This window comes from Theobroma cacao, chromosome 7, assembly GCF_053813885.1.
Source record: "Theobroma cacao isolate CCN51 chromosome 7, ASM5381388v1, whole genome shotgun sequence".
NCBI lineage: Eukaryota > Viridiplantae > Streptophyta > Magnoliopsida > Malvales > Malvaceae > Theobroma > Theobroma cacao.
This window is the reverse complement of record NC_142645.1, coordinates 16,604,031-16,631,124: the sequence shown is the minus strand read 5'-3', so window position 1 is coordinate 16,631,124 and position 27,094 is coordinate 16,604,031. Positions and strand designations below refer to the sequence as shown.

The window sequence follows — 27,094 nt, the reverse complement described above, 5'->3', positions numbered from 1 at the left end:
AAGAGGATTCTTGCAAAATAAATCTAAACATCCATGTTGATAAAAGGAGACTCCATGTTTAACTAGCACTATTTATTTATTATTAATTCTTTTTAAATAAAGATGGATAATAATTAAATAAGAGTTATTATTGAATAAGGAGTTTTATTTTATCAAGAACTCTAAATTATAATTAAATAATTAAATTATTTATTTTTTAATTTTAATTTTGATAATTATGAAGCATGTTTGATACTTCCATAATTCTAAATAGATGGTCGAGATTAATTCAAAAGTATTTGATTTTGATTAAACCTTTGACACAAGAGTTTTAAAAAAAAAAAAGATAGAAGATTGGAAGAAAAGAAACACACATATCTTTCTTGAAAAATTTTCAAGTATCACTTCTCTCCTCCTCCTTCTAACTTTGTCGCACCTCTCTTCCTCTCTCAGATTCTTGGCTGAATTTTTTGAAAGAAAAATAGCCATTAATTTTTAGGAAGAAAAGAGAAACAAAATCGGTTGCCATCTTATAGTCTAGCATTCCGCACCTTCTCCACTCAAGGTTCAAGTTGAAAGCATTCTTGAAGAATAAATGGTAAGTTTGTTTGGTTAAGAAATCAATTGTTGGTGTGGTGGTGTCCAAAAATAAGAATCACAAAATAAAAGGTACGTTTTATCTTACTTTAATAGATTCTTATTTCTAGGATGTGATTATGTTACTTGCAATATGAATTATGTGTTTTTTCACTTGTGTAATTGGATTGCTTGCATCCTTTATATAAGAAAACATTTTGAAATCCATGTTTTACACAAACACATCAATGCACTTAGATCCAACTCCATAAGGCAGACATGCGCCAATTACCATATATAGTCAAATTAAGGCACAAGCTTAACGAACTTAATTTAATAGATTCCAATAGACATATAGTGAACTAATTAAGTTAGGTATTTGTGCAAGCATCTTGATGGAGACTTTTACATAGTTTTGGATTCTAGGTTAGCAAAACCTCCAAAGAAGGTAAATAATAAGAGAAGCTGGCATCAGATGAAGTGTTGAATGAACCCATAATCCTAGGTCTTTAGTCTATTGTCTTTCTTAAATAAATTTAATTTTTGTTAGTTAATTTAGTGCTTCTTTTAATTAATTTTCTTAAAATTTCTGTTACTTAAATGAGATTGATTTTTTATAAAATTTTAGTACTTAGTAAACTTTAAAAACAAACCCCTATGGGAACGATACTCTACTTGTTACTATATTACTTGTTTGTGATCACGTGCACTCATATTAAAAATCAACAGCACTCATACAAGCACCTTGTGCTTTGGGGATTGATCTGCTTGTCCATCAAGGTTGATCCTTGGCTATTCTAGCAGTTATGTCAAGCTTAAAACCTTTAGGGATCAACCCCTCCTTGCCATGGGATCGACCTTTCATGCCTTATAAACAAAAATTACTTTTTTTTGGTTTCCTTATCCAATCATACTTTCATCCATTGATACCACATTAATCTAACAACATCAGAGTAGGAAGTCCATGTCAATATAGTTGGGAAAGCTCAACCAACATTCAAATTATATTAACATATAATTCATTCAAACTTGTCCAACATTTACTTAAATTTAAACAACATCATTTCATAAAAGGTTGGAGTTTCATAATATGAATGGAAGAGGCTTGCTTGGGTTTAGCAAGCTGTACTCGACTATGTTTTTGTGCGGGTCACGAATCCCCAAAAATGAATCGTGATAGTATTGTCAAGGGTATTGTTGGGAGGGGTAGCTGACAAAGCTATACGATTACTACTGCAGGTTTATTTTTTCACATTTGAAGTTTTTGAGATCATAGGGGGAGGCTATCTAGGCCATCCCTATGTGTTTTCTTTGGTTGTTCCCATCATTAGTTCAAAGTCATTACCTTACAAAAAAAAAGAGGATAACATTTTATAAAGTAAATTCAAATAGGTGGTCAGTCACACCTAGACAAAAAATATTGATAATAATTCTATTTTACATCGAATGGTCGGGTTTCCAAACCAGCACATTATGACACACAACCAGATTATAGATGTAAGTAGATATATAATGGGAAAATGTTTATGGTTAGTTGTTCTTTTTCTAATTACACCAGAATTGCTAATAGCAAGACGAAATATCCATTTGGAAATGGAGATTGCATTTAATATTTTGATTCAATATGTAGTACATGGGACCCAGCTAGCTTTAACAAATTTTCCTTCTAGTATAAATATAATTTATTAGAATTAAGTGCAATAAATAATACAACATAGCATAATAGCAACAAGCAAGACTCAATTAGAAAAAGATAAGCAACCTCTTATTCAAAGACCTCATAAAGCATAAAATCAACTTATTAAGCCATTCTTGGGCTGAAATTTCAAAACGTTATTTCAATAAAGCTTGATCACATTGTTCCATCGGAATGGGCTCAAGGATTGACTTGACACAATCTTGATTTTCTTTGCTTTGAATGCCAAACCAATCGCCATAATGGTAGATCCGATGAACACATCGTGTCATTTCGACGGCAACTTTGACAATGCCGGGTGCACGAACAGAATCTTTAACTATTGCTTTGTTCAATTTTTTCCATAAATTTCTTATCAAGCCTTTCACATGATCACGTGCTTCTTCCTCTGAAACACCTTCTTGGGTCATGTAAAAATGGATGAAATTCATTGATTCTCCCCTTTTCATTTCAACCTTCAAAAGATAAGCAATATCTAACTTAACAAATTATTGAAAAATAATAAAGTAGGTAGTCACTGGTTTGGTAAGACAAGTGAGAGAGATTTGTTGAAACGTTAAATTGGTAAAACAATCAAGCAATAGCAATGCACGTAAGAACAAACCTCGGCAGTGTTTAAATCATCAATGAGTCGACTAATGTAGGCAGGCAACCTAATTAAGTCAGAGGCAGACCAATGCTCCACAAATTCTGACAAATATTCATTTATAGAGTGTCCTGCCACTCCAAAAACGCCATAGACAATGGATAGAGGTATACCACTCGAGACCCAAGCATTCTCAAGATATTCATCCGCAGTTGGAGTGTATCCGCTGTGAAACCATCGTGCTTCCTTGAGATATCCTCTAACATAACACAACCACTACAAAAATTGAATGTCAACTAGTCAGTATAAATTACAATTAATGGACAGTTCTCATTGTGTATGTACTCCGTGCATAATTTCGCTTTTTCTTCATATATCTTTCTTTTAAATTATGTCATTTTTTTAAATATCTAATATTCTTTTTTGTATTTTATAAATTATTATTTATGATTTTTTTTTACTCTTCAGCATTAAAAATCATAAAACATCAACTAATTTACAAAATTGTTTTGAAATTTTTTTAACAAATAGACTTAAACTAAAGGTTTTTTCCTTAATTTCCATAAAAGTTCAAGAAAGACAAATAAATAATATTTTATTTGGTCATTCGATTATGAATCATACCTGCAATAATTTTTTTTTTTTTATGAACATACCTGTTCCTTAATAGAGGGTAAAATATCCATGCCGTTATCTTTCAAGGCATCTTGGACCATTTCACTAACATGGTTGTACATGGCTGAGAAAGATACTTTCATGTACTCTGGAAGTTCCTCCATTGCCTTAGTAAGATCCCATCTGCAATTTGGGAAAAGTTTGTCAGTTTTACCTGAAATGTTGTACAAAGAATGAACACAAAATTTCGAAAGTAGTAAATAGAAGTTGTTAAAATCTAAACTTCTCACGTATTTACTGCATCCGTGTACTTCTCAAGCTCATCAAGTGAGCCATATACGTCGAATATGTCATCCAATGGTGTTGCCAAGGATCCGAATTTCCCGAGGTTCCTTCTCAACATGGGTAATTGGGGCCCCGGAGGGCAACTCCCCAGCCCCCAAAAATAACACTCAAGTAGCCTATCCCGAGCAAAAGGTAGCCTTTCCTTCAAGTTCAAGTCCTTCCACCACCTGCCCAATCAGTTGAAAAACTGTAAAAAATTTGACATACAGAAATCAACTTAATTCAAGTTGTAGGCTTTATTACAATTTACAAGATTTAGGAGCATTTTCCTTTAAACCATATATGTACATTTAACAGCACTGCTATTTAGTAACATTTTTATCTTTACCCATAAAAAAAACTATAACATTTTAAAATCTTATTTATTTCAATCTAATTTAAATAATGATATCTAGTAATAGTAATTTAAAAATCTGACTTCTTACCAATGTAAATTAACTAATTAATAATATCAAGTAATAGTAATTTAAAAATCTGATAACAATTTTAGATTAACGGTTCTTATTCTTTTCTTTTTAAGATTTATTTTTAATAGATCTTACTCCATTAGTTCTTGCAGCTCCTTCAGATAAACAGATTGCATGATATTGTAGTTCAACGTGGCAAGCTCCAGCAAAACCGAATTCATCTTAGCATCATATCGGTTGATAGCAATGAAATCTCGTGCTTCTGTCCAGGGCATCCTCCAGTGCAGTGGATATTCCAGTGATTGTTGTATTTGCTCAGCTTTATTTCCATCCATCTTCTTCCTTAACATTAACAGATGTTTTATGCTAAAATTCAGGGCCTCGTCTAAAACATCTTCTTCTGGCATCCCAAGGTACGAAGCTTCGTATAAACTCAATAGCCCAAAAACATCTTCCCGTAAGCTGTCCATGAATTTTCCATCTCTCTCCATGAACTTATTAAACACATCTGCACATTTTCACCCCTTATCTTGAGTATATATGTTAACTAAATAAACAAGGAGGGGAATCCCTTGTAGGGATGTATGCCCTCCCTACAAATGCAAAACTATGTAACAGCATCTGGTCCCGTCATTTTGTACATTGACAAACTATTCCTTTCAAGAGAGGTAGGTATAGAGTGGTAAAAGATATTGTATTCTTGGATATCTATTTATTGCCATAAATTTCAATAAAGCAAAATAAATCAGATTTGTCAAAAATGATATTTAAATAAATAAGGAGTAAAATTAAAAATAAAAAAGATGTTAACACGATCATTTGAGCGTCGTTAGTCAATCTGACGTGTTAAATTGAATGATCGATTATTTCAAAAGGTTAAACTATTAGAAAAGAACTCGATTATTGTATTTAAATTCTAACGCGCTTCTTCACATGTAATTCATATGAATATTTAATGAGCTTGCAAGTGGACTCAAGTGTAGAAATAACCTGGGACCAAAAAGGGATTAAAGAAGTATTGCAAAGTTTAATTTGTAACCAAACACTTGAAATAATATTAAAAGGGAGAAAAACATATTTTTTACAACTCGAAATTAGAGTTCTAATATCATGTTAAGTTGGGTGTCCAATTATTCCAAAACTTTAGTTGATAGGAAAGGGACAACTATTATATTTGAGTTTTAATATGGGGCTTGATAAGGTTATCTATGACGAAATGACAAACTTTTCAAATTCGAGTAATTGCACAAATAAAAATAAAAAAAGACCATAAATTAGATATAACGTCCTTTAATAAAATGCTATTCAAAAAATTAAAAAAAAAACGAAATATAACGTTAACAATTTCCGCATATAACCTGTACTAATGAAGAAACCATTTTGACGTATTAGTCTAAATTGCAAGGCAACAGTGTAAAGATCAGTGGCAATGTTAGCATCAACAAGTTTAGCAAGAATATCTTTGATATCCTTTTCAAAGTGGTAAGCCACTCCTAAGCGTTGCAGTGTGTTGATCAGATCCAGCTGGTCACGTGGTTCCTTCATGGTAGCAAGTAAATCCCTAGCACCTTGCTTAAGTTCCTCAAGACGACTTCCATGGCTCTCGAACTACAAGGTTAGCCAAAATAAAGTGGTGCAGGTTAAACACAGAGTAATTCTAAGGTGATGAAGCTTGGTCATCTAATGGAAGTAAACTTACCGAGTAGGGTGTGGTGAAGGACTTGACGAGTTCAACATCCCAAACAGTAGGAAGGTGACCTGCAGATCGCCGTTCAATAACTTTTGCTTCCATGATAGTACTAAAATGATTAATATTGCATTGTAAATCGACCGGTTACAGGTATTTATAGAGATGCAATGAAGAATTTATCCATAACATAACAGAGTAAGGATAATAATCAACAGCAGAAATAGCTGATCTTGTTTAGCAATTGGAACATAGGAAATGATAAAAAAATGTCTTTCGGTTTTGTTATTCAAATAATTAATTTTTAAATTATTTACTTATATAAGCATTATGCCAACAAATAGTAGAACCCACGTGTAAATCATTTTGATGGATAGGCATCATACATCATTGGAGAGTTGTACTACGGATTGAAAGATGGATAGAGCTAGCCCATCTGATCCGAACTTGAAAGATCCGTTGGATATTACAATAAATTTGATTTAATACAGCACATTTTTAAAATGTGTTGCTAAAAATATTTTAATAATATCTTTTTATTTTTTTTAAAACATTTTTATAGATTTCACTTCAGCATATAAATTTTTAAATGCATTATGAATAAACTGTAACCATAGAAATTACATACACTAGCAAAGGCTATACTTTTTTATATAGATTTATATTTAATGTACCAACTATCATCTCACCAAATGTTGCCACCTCATTAATAAGGTAAAACTAAAATTTTTTAAGGACTTAAACTTAAATATTAAAAAGTTATTAATAATTAATTAAATAAAAAACAAAAAAATCTTTTTTCTTCTCTCTCCAACTCCCCCACAATGTTATTTCATTGTTTTGCTTTTTTTATCTCTCTCTAACTCCATCTTCTTCACCCCTTCTTCTTTTGTTAAAATTACAAATTAAAATATTTCACTTTTTCCCAAACCTCTTTCATTTTTTTCTAGTTCTTCTATAGGCATCCAAATTAAAATCTTATTAAATTCTTAAGAAAGTGTGTTGCTGAAACCCATGCTTAATTGGGGGAAATGGAATAGCCATTCCTTCCCTATTCTCATTCTTCAGATAAAGCTGCATTTGGTTCAATGACATGGCTATTCTTCAGAATAACCATTCCAAGAGAAGCCTGAATAGCCATTACTAAAGCCCCCTTGGTAATAGCTATTCCAAATTGTTAGGAATAAGAAAAGAAGTTGATTAGACAAATATACCTTTTTACAATTTAAAAAATTACCTTATAAAAAATACTAAACCTATTTTTTTCTCTCTCTTCCTCACTCCTCTCTCTAAAGCACAAAAGACACAAAATTTTTTACTTCATTTTCAAAAAAGGGAAAATGAAAATATTTAAATATTATTTAATATATTAATATTATTTCACTATAATAAATATTATAAAGCATATTACTTAATATTATTATTTGAATATAATAAATGAAACAAAGAATATAATTTAGTATTATTTAAATTTAATGAAGAATATATTTTATCTTTTAATATTAAATATTATTTAATTATAATCAAAGGTTTAACTATCTACTAATACAAAATATTATTAAATTATAATAAAAATAAGTTAGCATTTTGGTGAAAATATTATTTAATTATAGTAAAAGTTATTTTGATTTTATTGCTCAAAATATTTTTATTTTTTTAAAAAATAAATTCTTTAATTTTAATAAAGAGTATTTATTTCTCATCATAGTTTTTTTGTTTTTTAATTAAAAAATTTTTAAATTTTAATAAAGGGTATTTTTATCATTTACCCATTATTCCTTAACCATTCTTAAAATGATTCCTGCCAACCAAATAATGTAATAAGTAATAATAGCAATTTCTATCCTATTCCATTTTCATGAACCAATCTACATATTAGCTATTCTTCCTCTATTCTATTCTCTTGGAATGACTATTCTATTCTCATTCTATTCTTTCTAGTGAACCAAGCATGCTATAAGAGAGAGAAAGAGTAAAACTTTTGATGTGGAGATTTTCTTTTTGTTGAGAAAAAGAGAAACAAAAAATGACTGGTGGCAAATGGGGTAGGCAACTGGCTGATTTGACCATCAATTGTGATAAAGAATCCTTCCTTAAATAGTGACTGTGGGATAGTATTAGTGTTGAAAAAATTTTGAAAAAAATTTGTCATAACTTCTATTAGAATTTTAATTTGATATTAAATTGATGTTAGTTAATTACTTTTACCATTTTTATTAGCTATCACATCATAACCCTATATCAAATTAAAATTAAAACCCTAATTTATTTATTTGAAAAAAAAATTGATTGTCACATTATAACCCTAAATCATTTGTAAAAATCACTTAAAACTGTAAAAATTATCTAGAAATCTCTTGAAGTTGAACAATTTTGCAAATTCAATTTTAATGCTAGAAGAAGAAGAGAAGGAGGAGAAGATAATCAAGTTAGGATAAAAAAGAAGAGAATAATCAAAGAACGCTATGAAGCAGTTAAAGAGAGAGAGAAAGAAATAATTTTTTATTTTTTATTTATCTAATTATTAAAATTTTTTTAATATTTAAATTTAAGTACTTAAGATTTTTTGTTTTATCTTACTAATGAGGTAGCAGCATTTGATAAGCTGAAAGTGTATAGAAACCTATAAACTATCAGTGCATCAAATATTAATCATTTTTATATTACTAGTAAATATGAAAAAAGTGAAGCTAAAAGTTTAAATAGGTGCACTTTTAAGATTTTACTATATAAAAAAATATGTCGCTTAAAGAAGTGTGATTAAAACTTAATTTTGTTGTAGTGTCACTCAAATTCGAATCGGATGTAACTTGATTTGAATAGAAAAAATCAACAATCAAATTTTTTATTTTAAAGCTAATTGTCAAAGTAGAAAACTTTGGATTTTATGCTTACAATAACATAAAACAACAGAAAAAAACCCCATAAAACACTAAATACGGACTTAAGAATAACCGGAAGCCCAAAAGGAAAAAACCTGATCATAATTCAAAGGAATTGGCTAAGGAAAATATTTTGTGAAAACCACCAGTTCTTGGTAATTCAATATGGATGGAGCTTCTAAACGTGGCCCCGGTGAGACTGGGATTAGTGCGTGGTGTTCATAGAGACAGTGAAGGTGGAATAAAGATGCAATTCTCTAAATCTACAGGTTGGGGAGATGTAAATATGAGTGAGTTACTTGCTGTCAGAGAAGCATTTCTCCATTTTACTGCTTCAGCATGGGTGAGTTCTCATAACCTTGTTATTGAAAGCGATTCAATAAATATGGTTAAGTGGATTCGTGATCCATGGACTGTTCCTTGGCATTTTCGTAACATTATGTTTCAGATTAAGAGCATCAGTTCTAAAGTGATCAATTGGGAGATGTTTCATTGACCAAGCTCTGGTAATAGCAACGCTGATTGCTTGGCTAAGGAGGGTGTCGGCAGAGTTTCTGATTTCATCATGATTTTTGCTGCTTTTCTGTGTCGGCAGAGTTTCTGATTTTATTTGTTTAATCACGCTCCTTGTCCAGACTGAACCAAATTTCTGTCTGAGAGAATCTCTTCCGTCAGAGAAAACAACTAGTTCCATGCATTAACAGCAGAAGGAGATGAGCTGTCCGAACCGTAGCAGCCTCATTACAGCTGTCTAAGATCTCCATTACTTATACCGTCCGAAACCAAGACAAGGCTCTTGTCATAGTTCGCAATAAGGCAGTTCTATAATTATAGCTGACAAAAATTTTACTTGAATATGATTTAATCACGAAATTCTAAGCCCTCCATTTCTGTTTATACTTGGTTTGGCTAGCTACCTGTGGCGGCTGGGGTCTCCTTGAACTTCAACAAACACTTTTAATGTCTTGTTTGGCTACAAGAATCACCTAAAATGAGAATGGTCAAGCTTTCGATTGATTCATGGAAAATTTACAAGAAATCAAGGGAAATAGGGATATATACCTAATTTGCCACTATATTATGGTTTAATGTTCCCACCGTACTTCAATTGCTTTAAATTTTGCCATCCTACTTTTATTTTGATTAATTTTTATTAGTGAAAAATATTTCATTTATACAGTTGAAATAAGTTTTCGAAAACAATTTGGGTCATAATTTTTTATTGCCAAGTCATTTCTTTTATTGTTTGTTCATAGAAAAATACCCAAGATAATGGTCATGGAACCTCATATGTACTATTTCATTAATTTTTATTCAAATTTAGGCTAAAATATAAGATCTCAGACGGAGCCAAATTCCAAATTCCAAAACCAGGTCATAATCATACACATTAAATCACCAGATTGTCTCCAATTTTATTTGTCCAATCACGCTCCTTGCCCAGATCGAACTAAATTCCAAATTCCAATACCTGGCCATAAATTCCAAGTTCCAAATTCCAATTTTATTTGTTCCATGCATTCACAGCCTCATTACAGCTGTCTAAGATCTCCACTAATTATTCTGTCGGAAGCCAAGACAAGGCTCTTTAGGCAATAGGGCTGTCTGGGTTCAGAGCATGTTCAAATCCTTATCAATTAAAGCGGACATTAAACAGGGATTTATAGGGATGCAGTGAAGAATTTTTCGATTACATAACTTAGTACTATTGCAGTGTAACTCGATACGTCACAAGAATTTATAGGGATGCAATGAAGAATTTTTCGATTACATAACAGAGTAAGGATAATAATTAAATAGTGATCAACAATTAACGGCGTGAGTAAAACTGGTCATGCTTAGCAAGAGGAAATTAAGTAGGAAATGACAAAAAATGGGTGTTTCCATCTTGTTATTCAAATTATTAGTTTTCAAAATTTTATTTACTTATATAAGCATTATCCTACCAAATAGTAGAACCTATGGATATGCATGGTTATTGGGGATTTGAACTGCAGATATAAAGAGGGATAGAGCTCGCAAAGTTGATCTGAACCACAACAAAATATTTCGATTGATTCCAATTCAAATCAAATCTAATTCGATTTCATCACAAAAATGTTGAAGAAATGACCCTTTATCTAGAAATTCAGTAGCAGATAAATATGGCGGGAATCAACTGATGATTGAAGATTGAAGAAGGCTTAGTTGCATACGGTGTCATTTGTTTCCTTGTCAAGTTTAAAACTGTCTAAACGTTGGTTATTATGTTATTTAATTTATTTTAATTAGTTGTGGTGAAATTATAGACAATTGAGCCGTTTTGGTTGTCTTGTTTAGTTGTGCAACACTTTTTTGTGTCGTTTATACGCACATTAGTGCTATCATTTTGTTGTTTTTGTTACAAGTTGAACAACCATATTTACTATTCTGAGTTTGTTATCATTTTGTGCAATCATTTTGTGCTTAGCTGACTTGCCTCGATTTAGTCTCCCAAGGCTGAATCTAAGGGCTTTGCAAAAATTTTGGAGAGTATATAATGAAAAATGCAACCGTTATGGTGTGGTTGCCTTAGATTCTCTAGTTCGTAACGTCTTCTTTATTTTTCTCTATTCTTCTAGCTTCTTCAATTTTTCTTCAAAAAGTTTCTTTTCAAAACTTATTCATGGTATCAAAGCATCATTCTTAAGGGACCTATTATTGGTTTTGCAAATCAGCTCTCGAAAGCTCATCAGTTGATTAGAGTTAAGTCTCAATAGCTACTGTAGGCTTCTCAACTTCATCACCACCAATTTTCTCAAGCTTAAACTATGAGATTTGGGTAGTGAAGATGGGATCGTATCTCAAAGCTTTTGATCTCTGTGAAGTAGTTGAAACTGGAGAACTTTCGATACAAAGGCACACAAATCCTACATTAGCACAAATAAAGCAGCACAGTGAGGAGGTTACAAAAAGGTATAAGGCTTTATCCTACCTTCAATCTATAGTTTCTAATGCTATATTCACAAGAATTATAAACTTTGATGATCTTAAACTTGTTAGGGATACATTGGGGGATGAGTTTCAAGGAAATGACAAAACCAAGATGATTTAGATATTGAATCTATCAACGGAATTTGAGCTTCTGAAGATGAAGAATAAAGAAGGAATTCAGGCTTGTGTAGATAGAATATCGAAGGTTATGAACCAATTGAGACTCTGTAGAGAAGAAGTGACTAAGAGAAAAGTTGTGAATAAGTTTCTTATAAGTATACTAGAGAGGTTTGAAGCTAAAATATCCTCTCTAGAAGACTATAAGGACTGAACTCAAATCTAAGTAAATGAGCTTTACTAGCCTAAGATCAAAGGAGAGCTCTTAGAAGAGAAAATTTGGTTAAAAATGCCTTAGTGGCAAAGACTAATGGTTTAAAAGTCAAAAGAAATAACTCTAAGAAGATTGAAGCAAAAGGTAACAAAACTGGTGAAGGGAAGCAAGGTAAGTCAGTAGGTAAATACCCTTTTTGCCTTAATTGTATGAAAAGAAATCATACAACAAGATATTGCTAGTATAGGCCCAATGTTAAAGGCAAGACATGCCAGCAAATGGGAGACGTTAAGAAGGTCTACAAAGTTAAGAAATTAGAAGGTTCAGGTCAAGCTCCTATAGCTAAACTGATTGAAAAAGTTGAAAAAGTTTTGTTCATGACCAAAACAAGTGAGGATTCTAGTAAAACAAGTATTTGGTTAATTGATAATGTTTGTTCACATTACCTTATTGACAACAAATCTTTATTCACTAAACTTGATACTAGTTTTGAATCTAGATTTAAAATTAGAAATGGTGATTTCTTGAAAATCATTGGTACTGGTACTGCGGTTGTAGGAACTGTATCAGTTACAAAAAACATCACCAATGTTCATTATGTCCTTGAGGCAAGTCCAAAATTTGCTAACTTTAGCTCAATTGGCAGATAGTAATCATGTTTTACTATTCAAGGTTAAATATTATATTGTTTTTTATCCTCTAGATGCTAAGTTGTTTACTGTTGAGATGAAAAAATTGTTATCTTTTGAACTTATTCGAAGCTTATCATTTAGCTCTTTTATAGTGAAAGGGATGTATTTGAACTCTGGCACAAAAAGTTAAGATATGTGAATTATAATTCACTATCACTTATGGCTTTAAAAGAGTTTGTTGAAGGCTTACTTGGAATCACCAAACTAGACAAACTCTGCCAAGCATGTCAGTCTGGTAAGGAGACAAGAAAGACCTTTCATAAGGATAGCGAATGCAGAGCTACTCAGAAATTCGATTTGATTCATACTGACATAAGTGGTCCAATAAAGACTCCATCATTGAGTGGTAGTAGATTTTATATTCTTTTTATTGATGATTTGATAAGATTCTACTGAGTTTACTTTATGAAATAGAAGTCAAAGGCCTAGTTCGTTTAAAAAAATTCAAGGCATTAGTTGAAAACTATACCAATTTCAACATTAAAACATTGAGATGTGACAATGGAGTTGAGTACATAACAAGGAAGTTTGAGACATTTCTGGTAGACCTTGGTGCTCAACATCAGCTTACTGTGACTTACAACCCATAATAAAATGGTACATCAGAAAGAAAGAATAGAACTCTTGTTGAAATGGGTAGATGTCTGTGATATCAAAGGAATCCACCAAAACAATTTGGGGTAGAAGTAGTAAACACTACCAATTATATATTGAATAGGGTTTATACAAGAGTCATAACTCAAAAAACTCCATTTGAGATGTGGTATGAACACAAACCATCTGTTTCACACTTGAGAACTTTTGGTTATGTATGCTTTGCCAAAATTCTTGATGAAAAGAGATCCAAACTTGATTCTAAGTTTGTTATAGCTATGCATATTGGCTATAGTGAATTGTCTAAAGGTTATAGACTTTAGACCTTGAATTGAAAGATATTTGCAACATATGTAACATTGTCGTATTAGAACCTACTAGTGTTAGAAAGCTGATTTTGACAGCAATTGGAAAGTTGTAATGGATACTGAAATGGAAATGATTACCAAAAATAGAACATTGATCTTGTTTAATAGGCCAGAAAATAAGAATATGATTGGAATCAAGTGGATATTCAGAACAAAACTCAATCTGGATGGCTTAGTGAACAAATTCAAAGCAAGACTAGTTGTTAAAGGGTATGCTCAAGTGTATGGGGTTGATTATATGGAAATTTTTGCTATTGTGCCAAGACATGACACCATTAGGATGCTTGCTGCTTTTTCAGCTAAAGAGGGATGGAAAATATATCACTTCGATGTCAAATCAGCATTTCTTAATGGATACCTAACTGAGCACATTTATGTGGAATAGCCTATGGGCTATGATGTGAAAGGTGTTGAAAATAAGGTCTATAAATTAGTCAAAGCCTTGTATGGCTTGAAGCAGGCACCTAGACCCTGGTATGAAAGAGTTGATAAAACTTCATGAATCAAGGGTTCCTAAGAAGTGTAAATGAGTCTACATTACATATAAAAAGCTCAAAGGACTCAATGTTACTTATAGTAGCACTTTATGTTGATGATCTTTGATCACTAGTCTTGGAGGTGAATGTCTAAATGTGTTTAAAACTTAAATGATGAATGAGTTTCAAATGACAAATTTAGGGTTGATGACATACTTTTTGGGAATTGAAGTTGTACATGCTACTGATCAGGTTTGTTTACATTAGGCCAAGTATGAAAAGGATCTATTGAACAAATTTATGATGAAATCCTGCAAGGTTGTTAATACTGCACTTGCTTTTAGGTTGAAATTATGTAGAGATGATGGCTATTCCAAAAGAAATGGATTGATTTACAAAACTATTGTTGGTTCTCTTCTTTACTTGTCAACAACTAAGCCTAATATCATATTTGCTATGAGTCTATTATCCAAATTTATGAAGACTTCAGAGTTACACTTTACTACACCAAAAAGAATCCTCAAGTATGTCAAAGGCACACTCAATTTTAGCTTGAGAAATTTAAAACATGAAAGCAGTTAGTTACTAGGCTATAGTGATAGTGATTGGGCTAGTTTATTGGATTACTCAAAAAGCACAAGAGGATTTTATTTCTCATTTGATAGTGTTGTCTTCGCTAGAAACGACATGATTAGAGCATCAACGCAGTGGAATAACAAAAATTGAAATAAAATAAAAACCATGCCTCCTATCTTTGGATCACCTTGGTTACTTAATGCAAAGTTAAACACTATAGAAAATTAGAAAAAGGTGTTTCCCTTTCTAAATGATATTGTAGTCAAATGGATTCCTTTTGGTGCTGAAAAATGTGAATACCTTCTTATGTGAAAGAATTTCAACAACTCAAATGTTTGGCCTCTAGTGTTGCACGCCCAATTACAACGAATCCTTCTCAAGGAGAGAGCTTTATGCCACAAGCTTGTACTAGCAAGTGGACAATGATTTATCCTTTTTTCTTCTTTGATTTCTAGTAAAGAATCAATGAATAAGTTTTTTGAAAAACCATCTCAGGAGTGGCAGTAATCAAGAGAAACACTATTAGTTTTTTTTTCTTCTATTGCCTAAAAAAAGAGTACCTATAATGTGATATTTATATCTAGGTTTAATTTTATTAGTAGACTTATTAAAATTTGAAAAATAAATCCTTAATATTATAACAGTTATAATATTTAACTAATGCCTAATTAAACTCTTTTAATTAGGTCCTTAATAGTCAAAACCAAGAATTTGATTTACTCTCAATTTAATCTACATTGCAATTTTTGTGTGTGACCCATTAGGTTCCTCACATGTTGGTAACGAAATTGAGTTATAACTTTATTAATTGATTAATTTAAATGAATCATATTCAATTTAACATTAACCAATTTAGTTCCATAGACCAAGATTGGCATCTAGCAACGCATCATGGCCACCTAATTGTTAGGAAAGTTAAAGGATTCTTTGACAACTTCTTAATGTACAATTTATCAATGTAATTCATGCCCTCATCATATATCCCGAAGATGGTAAGAGCTTGGTGTAGTGCCTACTCTTATTGACTTCCATGTTTTTTCTTACAGTTAGATCATTAGCTTTGTGGAGACTTATGAAACTCAATTCATAATCTCCTAATCACCTTGGCCAAGGATTTGATTAAGCTAATGTCAACCAAGAACTAATGAGATATTTTCCCTTGACTCACTTGGGGTGATGATTCCTATCTTGACCACTCATTTGGCTTTATATGCTTCATACTATACCCAAAAACATCCTATTTTTACATCTTTGGTTAGAAACCCGTAGGGATGAAGTCAAAGCATAGTACTTCACATACAAGATAACCTGGTGTCTCAAGTCTAGGGAGTATTTACACAACTGACACATGAGAAGTATTGCATAGACACTTGAGTGAGGTACCAAATGCATTTCTCATGGTGGGTCATGGTCGGTGAACTCGCTCTCCTATGGCAAGCACCTATATGCTAGTTCCAAGTATCTTCATACTTCAACCTATGAGAGTGGTTGCTTACTTCACAAGAAATGAGCATAGCATGTGCCGATCTTTGAGCATTATTGATGCTCCATCTCAATAATACAATTATCAGGAACTTTTATGAATGATGCTTTGATGCATCAGAATTTCATAATTGTATCCTAGTACAATTTCTTTACAAGGCATATATAGTTCCATGGGCTCTATCTACATAAGTACAAAAAGTAATTAAATCACAAACTTATGGATAAAGAACTACCTCATAATCATTATAAATTAATAAAATGTCATACATGAAAAACTCAAAATGTAATTCCCATGCGACCAAAGATTGGCTTGCAAGGCTCTTACTAACAGTTTTTACATGCAATGCAAAAAAAAAAGTTATGGTAGCACAGTTTTTAGTTGAAAGCAGAATATATTGCTTGTGCTACTGTTGCAAATCATGCCTTGTGGTTGAGAAAGGTACTAATGAATTTGGGGTTCAAACAAGAGAAAGGTACTCTAATTTATGTTGACAATATATCTGTAATTGCTATAGCTAGAAACGTTGTTAAGCATGGTAGAACAAAACATATCAGGGTTAAATACCACGCATTGAGAAAGGTTGTGATGGAGAATGGCATTGATTTCCAGCATTGTCATACTGATGAATAACTAGCTGATATTTTCACTAAGGGCTTTGGAAGAGAGAGGTTTCAGTATTTGAGAACATGTTTAGGAGTTCACTAGATCAAGGATCATGGGGCCGTGTTGAAGAAATGACCCTTTATTTGGAATTTAATAGTAGATAAATATGGTGAGAATCAAATGATGACTAGAGATTGAAGAAGGCTTTCTTGCAAACGGTGTCATTTGTTTCCTTGTCAAGTTTAAAGTGTCTAAACGTAGGTTATTATGTCGTTTTATTTCTTTTAATTAGTTGTGGTGAAATGATAGACAATTGAGCCATTGTGGTTGTCTTGTTTAGTTATACAACACTTTTTGGTGTCATTTAAGTCATGTTCTTTTATTTTCCTTATACGCACATTAGTACCATTGTTTTGTTGCTTTTGTTAAAGGCTTAACAGCCATATTTGCTATTATGAGTTTGTTACCGTTGTTATTGCACATAAAACAATACATTGTTTTCCATGCTTAGCTGACTTACCTCAATTTAGTATCCCAAGGTTAAATTTAAGGGCTTTGCAAATATTTTGGAGACTATATAAATGAAAATGTAACCATTATGGTATGGTTGCCTCTAATTCTTTAGTCCATAGCTTCTTCTTTATTTTTCTGGACTCTTCTAGCTTTTTCAATTTTTCTTTGGAAAGTTTCTCTTCAAAAAAGTCAACAATCTGAATTGGAACCCGAATCTAAAATGACTTGAACTTGAATTGACTTAAATCCAAACAACTCGAATAATTAACTTGAAATGACTTAATTCTAAATAACTTGTCCAAATCTAATTCCATTTAACTTTAAAAAAGTCAACAGCTTGAACTTGAGATAACTTGAACATAAAACTAACTCAAATAGAAAAAATGACCTAAATTTAGGGTCATTCCATCACCAAACTCTATTACAAAATAACAAAAATTAAGTTAGATTTGTTTCATCACTAAATTCAATCACAATAACTAAACTATCACAATTCATGTCACAAATTTGATTGCAATTTGAAAAAGAATTGTAACAATGTTGTCACTAATTTGGTATAAAAATTAAATAAATATCTGAAGTCCCATCATAATTGTTGGTCACAAACATCCACTTGAAAAAATCCAAACTTGAACTCCATCAAACTCGAATGGACCAAAAAGTCAAAGACCATAATCTAAAGAAACCCGAATTCGAGAAAACTTGAAGTTGAAAGAATTTGAACTTGAAATGACTTGAACCCAAAACTAATTTGATCTAAAGTCATAATAATCTAAACACAACACTAAAAATGCAAAATTTAATTACTAATTTTGTTTTAACTTGAACTTGAACTTAAAATTATTTGAATTTGAAATGAAATAGACCCCGAATGACTCGATTTCATTATTTAACATAATTTGAATGGAAGTAACATATTTATATATCATGAAAGTAATTAAATAGTCCTTATTCCCATGCATTTTTGTCATTTTAGTTCCTGTACTTAAAATCTGATCAAATTAATCCCTCAATTTTGGGAATTGGAACAATTTCTTGCCCCAAACTCCATCCCATTTTTCCATTAGAGGTGATGGCGTCGATGCTGACGTAGTGCTAACATGGTAGATTTGCTAATGTGGTAGTGCCATGTGATACCAACGTGATGACGTGGTAGTGCCACGTGGCATTGACATGATGACATTGTGGTGCCATGTGACAATATTGACGTGGTAGAATGAGAAAAAAAATTTAAGAAAAAATATGTGTCATGTCATAGAGACTAAATTGAACAAAAATATATAGTATAGGGACTAAATTGAACGAAATTGAGGTATTAAAGGACTAACTTGAAAAATATAAAGCTTTAAGTAGATGATACATAAGCTTATTAATAAGCCAAATGTTTAAGTGGAAAAGATTTATGGTGTTAAGAAATATATATAAATATTTTCTTACATGATTATTTGATTCCATAATAGGTACATTAATGTAACAACCCTTAATTTTTTATGTAAACGAAGAATGATTTATGAAATATGTGGAGTTTTGAGAACTTTGATGATAGGATATGTATGCCTACTATTTAAGAGTGTACATATTGACACTTAGGCAAATTTAAGGAAATATGTGATGAATCCCATAATTTGAGGTTTTGATCCAAGTTTGGTGTTGTGTTTGTGGATTTATATGTGTATTAGATTAAGTTAAATGTTGATGGGAGTTCCAAGCATAATTTTCAGAATGCTGTCGGAGGAGGACTTCTTCGAGACTATACAAGTACCATGATTTTTCGATTTTCTGAAAATTTTGGACCATGTGACTCATTACAGGCAAAGTTAATGGCACTACATAAGGGTTTACTTTTGTGTCTTGAGTACAATGTTACTAGACTTTGGATAGAAATGGATGGAAAAGTAGTGGTACACATGATAAATGAGGGTCATCAGGGATCCTCTAGGACTCGGTATTTGCTTACTTCCATTCGTAGATCCTTGAATGGTATCTCTTTTCAGATTTTGCACATCCATCGAGAGGGGAATTAGGCAACAGACCATCTCTAAAATCAGGGGCATACACACCAGAACTTGCAGGTATTTTCAGAGGTAGAAAGGCAACTTAGAGGTACTCTTAGATTAGATAAAGTTAGTTTTCCTTATATTCGTTTTAAATGAATGTAAAGGAGTAGTACTCCTAGTTTATTTTTCTTATTTTGTTATTCACATAGATTTTTGTAATATGGGAGTGTTTCAATTTTATGACGATAGTAAAAAATATGGTCATAAAATGAAACACCCCATTCTAGGTGCTTTTCTTATTTACATTTTCTATTTTAAATTTTACTTTAGTTTATTGTCTCAATATAATTGTAGGGAATATCTATTTTACTGTAGCATCAAAAGTTATGCACGTAAAATGGTTTTCCTTACTGTAGGTGCTTCTCCAAAATTTTTTCATGATCATGTAATTTGGAGGTATGGTTTAGGTCCCCCTCCTTTGTATTTTATTTCTTAATTAATAAAATTTAACAGGGTAGCTGGGCCCTGCGTGAATTTTCAGCATTAAAAAAAAGTTAAATGAATAATTTGAGGTGTGATATTAACAAGGAATGATTTTGAGGTATTAAACTTGAATTTTTGGAAGTTTTAGGAGCTTGGAACGGCCTATAGGGGCGAAAGTATCAATGCATACCCTAATATATCAATACATTTGTCAAGCCCGACCTTATAAAATACTTTCCATGTCATTCATATGATTGACAATATGCTTGCATACTTGGAAAGCCCTGAAAGAAAAATAGTTAAAAGACGACAATGTACCAAATGGTACAATTAAGTTAATTTAAGTCTCGAACTAGATCAAATAGAGAATTTAAAATGAAATTAAGAATATTAAAGTCCCAGAATGGTTTAATATGGTGATTTGGAGTTCGAGGATCAATTTGAAGTCAAACTAGAATTTTTACTGTCCAGGGGCAAAATGGTCATTTGCCACCCAAGGACACAATGGGAATTTTTAGAAAAGAATTTTTTTTAGCCCCATTTGACTTATTGGAGTATGATTTGAGTATTGGAGTATAATTTGAGGGTTTGGCAGTGAAAAAGTTTAATTCCAGTGATTTCTAGAGTGTAGGGGCAAAATTGTAATTTTACCACCCGCGGACAAAATTTGAGATTTTGAGAGAATTTAGATCAAATTTGACAAATTGGAGAATGGTATGAGTATAAGGGATGAAAAATATGTCTATGGGCAATTTTTCAATTTTTGGGGCAAAAATGTAATTTTTGACTTTTACGGGGGTAAAAGTGTAAATTTCAAAAAAATTACTCCACCAAGACTTTGGATAAGTCTGAGAATTTTACCTAAGCTATGGATATGTGGGACAAGTGTATGGTGAAAATTTGGAAATAAATGGATGGCTAGAATTTAAGGAATTAATAAAACATTAAAAAAATGAATAAAATAATATTATATTATTTTAGCCTTTAAAAAGGTAAAAATTCCGGAATTCTCATCTTCTTCAGCTGTCCAAACCAGGGGAGAAAAGGGAAAAAAAAAAACAAGAATCATACCTGAAAAATTTGGAGAAAATCAAGAGAAATCAAGAAATCAAGCATTAAAAAGGTAAATTTAATTGATTTTCCTTGTGATTTTCACTACCCATGCATTTTGTTCTCATTTCCATGCAAAATTAGAAAGTGGGTATGGACACCCATGCTGGCCAAACCTCCATGGATGAGTTTTGAGCTTGATTTTTGGTTGATTTTAATTGAATTAAGTGATTTTAGTTAAGTTATATTGAAATATAGCAAAAATAAGCTAGAAATATAATTTTCTCCCATTGAAACCCATTATGCTGAATTTTCTAGGGGAATATTGGCTGCTGATCTTGATGGTTATTTGAGGAATTATGATGAATAATGATGAATTATGAGCCTAGAAAAATAATGGAAATTTTCGGAGCAAAGTTACAAATTTTTACCCACTAGGGGTATTTTCGTAATTTGTTATCGGGACTGATAATTTGCACCACACTGAGGGACATTAAGTCAATTTGGGTGCAATTGAGGTATAGAAACTGAAAAAAATTAATTTGGAGTTTAAACGGACGCGTATATCAATTTATCGGGTAAAAGACCGAATAGGCTAACACCGCATTTAGGCAAAAATTTAGACATTTTTGCATTCCATATCAAGCATTAGTAGTCTAAATTAGTTTAATTTCAATTTAGTACCAATGTGGTGAATTTCTCGATTTTGTACTGTGTCAAGGTGGTGAGTCCTCTGATAAAGGCAAGGGAATGGCACCCGAGGACCAATAGTCTGAGTATTTCGAAAATCCTCACTCTAGACACGGTGAGTAACCTTACCATCATTTTAATTATCTAAAGTATGTTTTTATTCGGTTTTGGTGAATTTTATGAAAATGAGTTCAAATGGTAAATTTTTATGTTTTGTAAACAAAATGAGTTTAAATTAAAATATTTTATAAATTGTCTTGAAACGAAATAACGATTTTGAAAATAGAGTAATTGGAGACCACTGATATGTTGTAAATTTAAAATTGAATTAATGGCTTATGTTATTGTATTGGCATGACTGGCTGGGCTGTGTTTTTATGAATTATATGAATCGCTTTATTTTACCCTTGCAGGCTGGGTAGTAATATATTAGCCCTGTCATGCTGTCAAAATTTTATTGTATGGTGGGTTTGACCTGCTGCAGTGGGCTGGATTCTGTGGACTAGCCTATTAGAGGGGCACGGAATCCTGTTATATTTTTACCTCGGTTGGAGAGGCGAGTAGGGTAACTCCTGAGGTATAACTTTTAGAGTTCACTTCACGCCAAACCACCACGTGAAGGGGAACTCGGCCAACGCCAAGGAATGGCTATATTTTCAAAATAAAAACACAACTTTCTAATAGCCTTGGCGGACTCAGTTGGGATAGCCCTCGGCCAAGGTATCCCAGATAACTGAGTATGATAATAATTTTTGGCATGAGCCAAGCTTTTTAAGAAATTCATAAGCCATACTGATTACTTGCTTTAAATAAATTGATTTCATTTGGTTGAAATAAGTTGAAAGATGATAAATTACAGTTTGATGAAATGTTTTAATAGTCTCCTTTTACTCGACTTTAGATATTTTGAGTGATGTTTGTTTACTCACTGGGATTTTATAATCTCACCACCCTCATTTCCACCCATTTCAGGTTCAGAATAGATTGTAGATAACTGATATCGGTGAGGATTACAGTTGAACTTGCCACATCCAAAGACTGTAGGTTCATTTCTTTTTATACTTTTGGTCATTCGGGGGCCCACGTGTCACTGTAAATTAAATTCTATACTTTGGTTATCTGTATTACGGTATGTAAGAATTTATTTTGCTTTTACGCTATAAAAATTATTTATGCAGTGTTCTTAAAATATCGTTTTATGTGAAAATTGAATATTTTATTGAATATTTTTATTTTATTATAACAGTCATAATTCCATTTTAAACGAATGTTTTAGACATCCAAAATTATTTTTGATTAAGAAATATGTGTTTTCCACTTACATACTATATTTTTAGATGATTTTTGAGATTTTTAGGATAAATGACAAAAATACCCCTGTGAGACGAAAATTATTATTTCATTTGTTTAAGTTGGAAACAGTTTAAAATCTTTTAAAATGTGGTATTTGGAAACAGTTACCCACAGGGGAAATGAGAAGCTGATATTAAAGCCTTGCGGGGTCTCGGTTGACATTCCGGGTAATGAATGTAAATTGAGACGTCGCGGCGGTTGTCACGGGCTCGATGGGAGTTCCGGGTCGTGACAACATTCTTGGCAAGATTAACAACAAAGGCTCAGGGGAAAACATTCTATCGATACATTCTCAATTGTATCAATAGATTTGGCCAAAGATGAACATGTATCGATACATATGAAGCAAAAAACGCCCAAGGCCATTATGCTCAAAATGTATCGATACATTCATTCAAAATTAGGGCAAATTTGGCAATGTATCGATACATTAGAGAGAAAAGGCAAAAATAAAAAGAGATTTTGGGCCATTTCGCCTAACTTTTTCTCTCAACTCTTTCTCTCCCTCTCTTTCTCTCTAAAAAGTCTAAAACCTTAGCCCTGCAAGTTGAATTTTTGAGCCGTTTGAAGCTATTTTGAGCTTGGAAAACCATTTTGGGACAGTTTAACATTTTTATCAATTATTTTCTAATTTAATTGATTAATAACTTCGAATTTGACTTTTTTCTAGATTTGGTATTTTTCCGTCTTTAGCTTGGATTGAGGAATTTGGAGCTAAGACTCATGCGATCGAACTTCCAAGGTATGGATTTAGCTCATTAATGAAGAATTTGAGGTTGAATAGTTGGATTGCTAAGATTTAGTTAATTGTGTGAAAAGCTGGCATTTTTTAAAATCTAGGAATAATTAATCTTTTGATGTTCTGATGTGTTTGAAGGAGGAAACAGAGTTAAATCGACTCATTGGTAATCTAGATGATGATCAAAGGCTAAGGATCAGAGCTTGGTTGGGAGTGCCTCTTATTGTCATTGTGAGTGGGATTTGAGCTAAATACATGTGATGCATAACGAACTATAAGTGTGTTGCACTAGTTCTAGATTTTGTACATAGGCTTAGATGAATGAACCTAGGCTAGAGAACAATATATGTGTATATGTATATATGTGAATTGCGTGTGATTGTGTTGTGATGTGTGCCACATGGGTGGCCTATGTTGTGTAAGCCTAAAATAAGAGGCTTGTAGGCTATGTTGAACCCCTTAGATTAGATTACCCTAGGTGATTAATATGTTGAGATGATTTGATTGAATAAGGCTTTGAAGACTTAGAGGCACCAAGAATCTAACTGAGCTTAAGACGATTAAACCTTAATAGATGTGAATTGAGGCTTTATATGAAAAATGTGGATGATAAAGGCATGATGGCCTTAATTATGGATTTGTGTTTTCGTCTGAGGGATGAATTTTGAACGTCGATTTGATTTGTGGATGAGTGGAATCTGATGCCGTGTAACTATGTCCATGCCTTAGGGATAGTGGTAAGTAGGGGCAGTGGTTGATATCCCACCTATGATTCTCACCTATAGCGTACACTGCCATTCGTTGGGAGATTACTCTGAATGATGATTGTTATGCCATTTGTTGAGATTGCTTCGGGTGATGCCGGCTTCAAGAGCTTACTTCGGTCGATGATCTATTCTTTGTCTATTACTTTGACACACATGTGATCTATTTCTCCTCTAGCGGCTTTGCCCTAAGCATGATTTGATTTTCCTCCAGTTGGCCATCGAGCATTATTTGATTATGTTCAGGGGAGGACCACTCATTGATTTGATTTGTGTATGATATGAGATAGCCGTGAGAGGCTTGATATACATATGATATGACTTTCATGTGATGCTACAGCAACTAGAGTGTGTCATGGAGAATGGTTTAAATGAGTTGGTTGGCTTCTAGGGTAAGCTCCATGATATGTGATGAAATGATAACTTTAAGGAGGATGATGTGCCCCCCATATTTAGTGAACCTAGGGACAACTATATTCCCATATATTTAGAGATGTATTGAAAGATTATATGGACACATTGAGAGTGCAATATAGTTATTATACATTTCATGTATATTTGTATAAAATTGATTTTGATTATCTGCACCACTCACTAAATATTATAATACCCACCCATTTGTATACCTTATGTAGATAAATAGACCACAAAGGAATGTGGCAAAGATCGTCTGTAGACAGACCGATTTTGGCATTTGGTAGGTTTTCCATTTTGATCACTCCGCTAAGTTGGTCAATGCCTTCTGCTATGGATAATGTGTGTAGGGATTGAGTGCCATGTTATGTTATGTATTAAGGTTAATATGTATGAACCCGTTTGGATGGCCAACTTATGGCTCTATAAATATTTGTATGGAAATTAAACAAAGGATGTTGTATTTGACTTAGATTTATTATGAATATTTGATGATTGAATCCCTTGGCCTATGTATGTTTGAATGTCACGACCCAAATTTCGAGCTATGACCAGCGCATGTGCCCAATGGACGTAGTCCACTAAGCCTAAGCAAGCCTATTAATATAACCTTTTCACTATTCCATTAAAATTTGCTAAGTCACATTTTATAACTGTGAATCAAAATAGTACTAAACATTGTCATCTCATAGTGGCATACCAATCATAGAGTACATATTTTGTCTAAACATAATTTAATAATTCACATCGGTTTGTCTATACACAACAAAAGAGTACTTGACTTCCAGCGGAGAGACTCGGATGAATGTACAGCTACTGAATGCCGAGACACCTAACAAGGGTCGAATATGTGAAGACACTTCGACCTAGTTACCAACTACCTCGTGATCTGAAAACATGAAGTTGAAAACGGTGAGTATAAACCCAATGAGTGAACAAGAAAGAGAACAAGCATACTATAAGGAATGTTTAACGAAATCATGATGCATTCATTTTCTCAAAACAATGCAATTTGTTTTAGCTCTTAGTAAAACCCCTCATGTAAACCCCACATGAGTAAATCACTTTATAAAAAAAGTCCATGCTCAACAAAGGATTCAGAGAGTGAAAACTTTAATAGCGTTCATGCAACTCATGTCAAATATACGACAGGTCCTCGCTGCAGAGGAAAGGCATTCTCGCTACAGTGATGTGCAGTGAGAATGCCTTTCCGCTGCAGCGACACTTGACTTAAATTATCAACTACCCGAGGGTTTCTTAACTGGCTGAGGGTTTCTCACCAAACCTCCTCATTTTAAACTTAATTCATTTATTCTTTAATGTTGGAAGTCCATGCTCAACTATTGAACCAAAGAAATGGAAAATAGGGTAGCAACCGAACCAAATGAGGAGTAAAACAGAAAGTTTTTCGCCGCAGTGAAATTTTGGGTCTCAAAACAGAAAGTTTCTCGTTACAGCGAGAATGAAACTCGCAGCAGCAGGAAGTTACAGTATCATTCTCGCTGCAGCGAGATTCCAACCAGCACCACCCTTTTAAACCCGAGAGTTTCTCACTGCAGTGAAAAACAGGGCACCAACAAAAATTCCCCATTCCCTCAAGCTATGCACACTCTCCCATCATTATCAGCTCATGTGTACTCCCCACTAGCACATGGTTGGGTCATTATTGGCTTATGTGCACTTCGACTCGCACATAGCTGGGTCATCATCGACTTATGTGCACTCTTACTCGAACATAGCTGGGTCATCATCAGCTTATGCACACTCCTACTCGCACATAGCCAGGTCTACATCAACATACAAAGAAGCACCCAATGCATATCATGCATATTATCATATTGTGATAACACATAGACCATTGTATAGCACATTTTCACAATATAAAATCACTTCACCAAAGGCTTGTTCCCAAGGTACATTTTTAAAGGAAAACTAGATAAAATCTTTTCAAATGTTTGTACAATTGCATTCACATTCCCAAAACAATTTTTGAAATGCAAGTCCACTCACCGGTATTTATTGAGCCTTTAACCGACTCTAACTTCACTAATGGTCCAATTGGGATGGTGTGGCTTTGTTGGAACCTATCATCACATTAACATCACCAATATGTTAATTCACATACTATAAACCCTAAAAGCTATCTCTTAGCTAGCTTTCAATTTCCATTTAAGTGGCTATCTATTTTCTCTAGCCTAATCACTCCAAAGTGAATTTAACAACCTCAACTACAAAATATT

At 32.7% G+C, this 27,094-nt stretch overlaps 1 protein-coding gene across 1 annotated transcript; it reads right to left on the bottom strand.

Annotated features, from left to right (window-relative positions):
* Positions 1-2,141: 2,141 nt before the first annotated feature.
* LOC18594721 (putative terpene synthase 9) lies at positions 2,142-6,045 on the bottom strand. Its single transcript, XM_088808414.1, has 7 exons — positions 5,904-6,045; positions 5,563-5,812; positions 4,340-4,712; positions 3,743-3,964; positions 3,494-3,635; positions 2,856-3,113; positions 2,142-2,706 (listed from the first exon to the last, which is right to left on the bottom strand). Exons 1-7 carry the CDS (start codon positions 5,994-5,996, stop codon positions 2,389-2,391), a joined length of 1,656 nt encoding a protein of 551 aa, XP_088664540.1. The 5' UTR covers positions 5,997-6,045; the 3' UTR covers positions 2,142-2,388.
* Between the last annotated feature and the right edge of the window lie 21,049 nt (positions 6,046-27,094).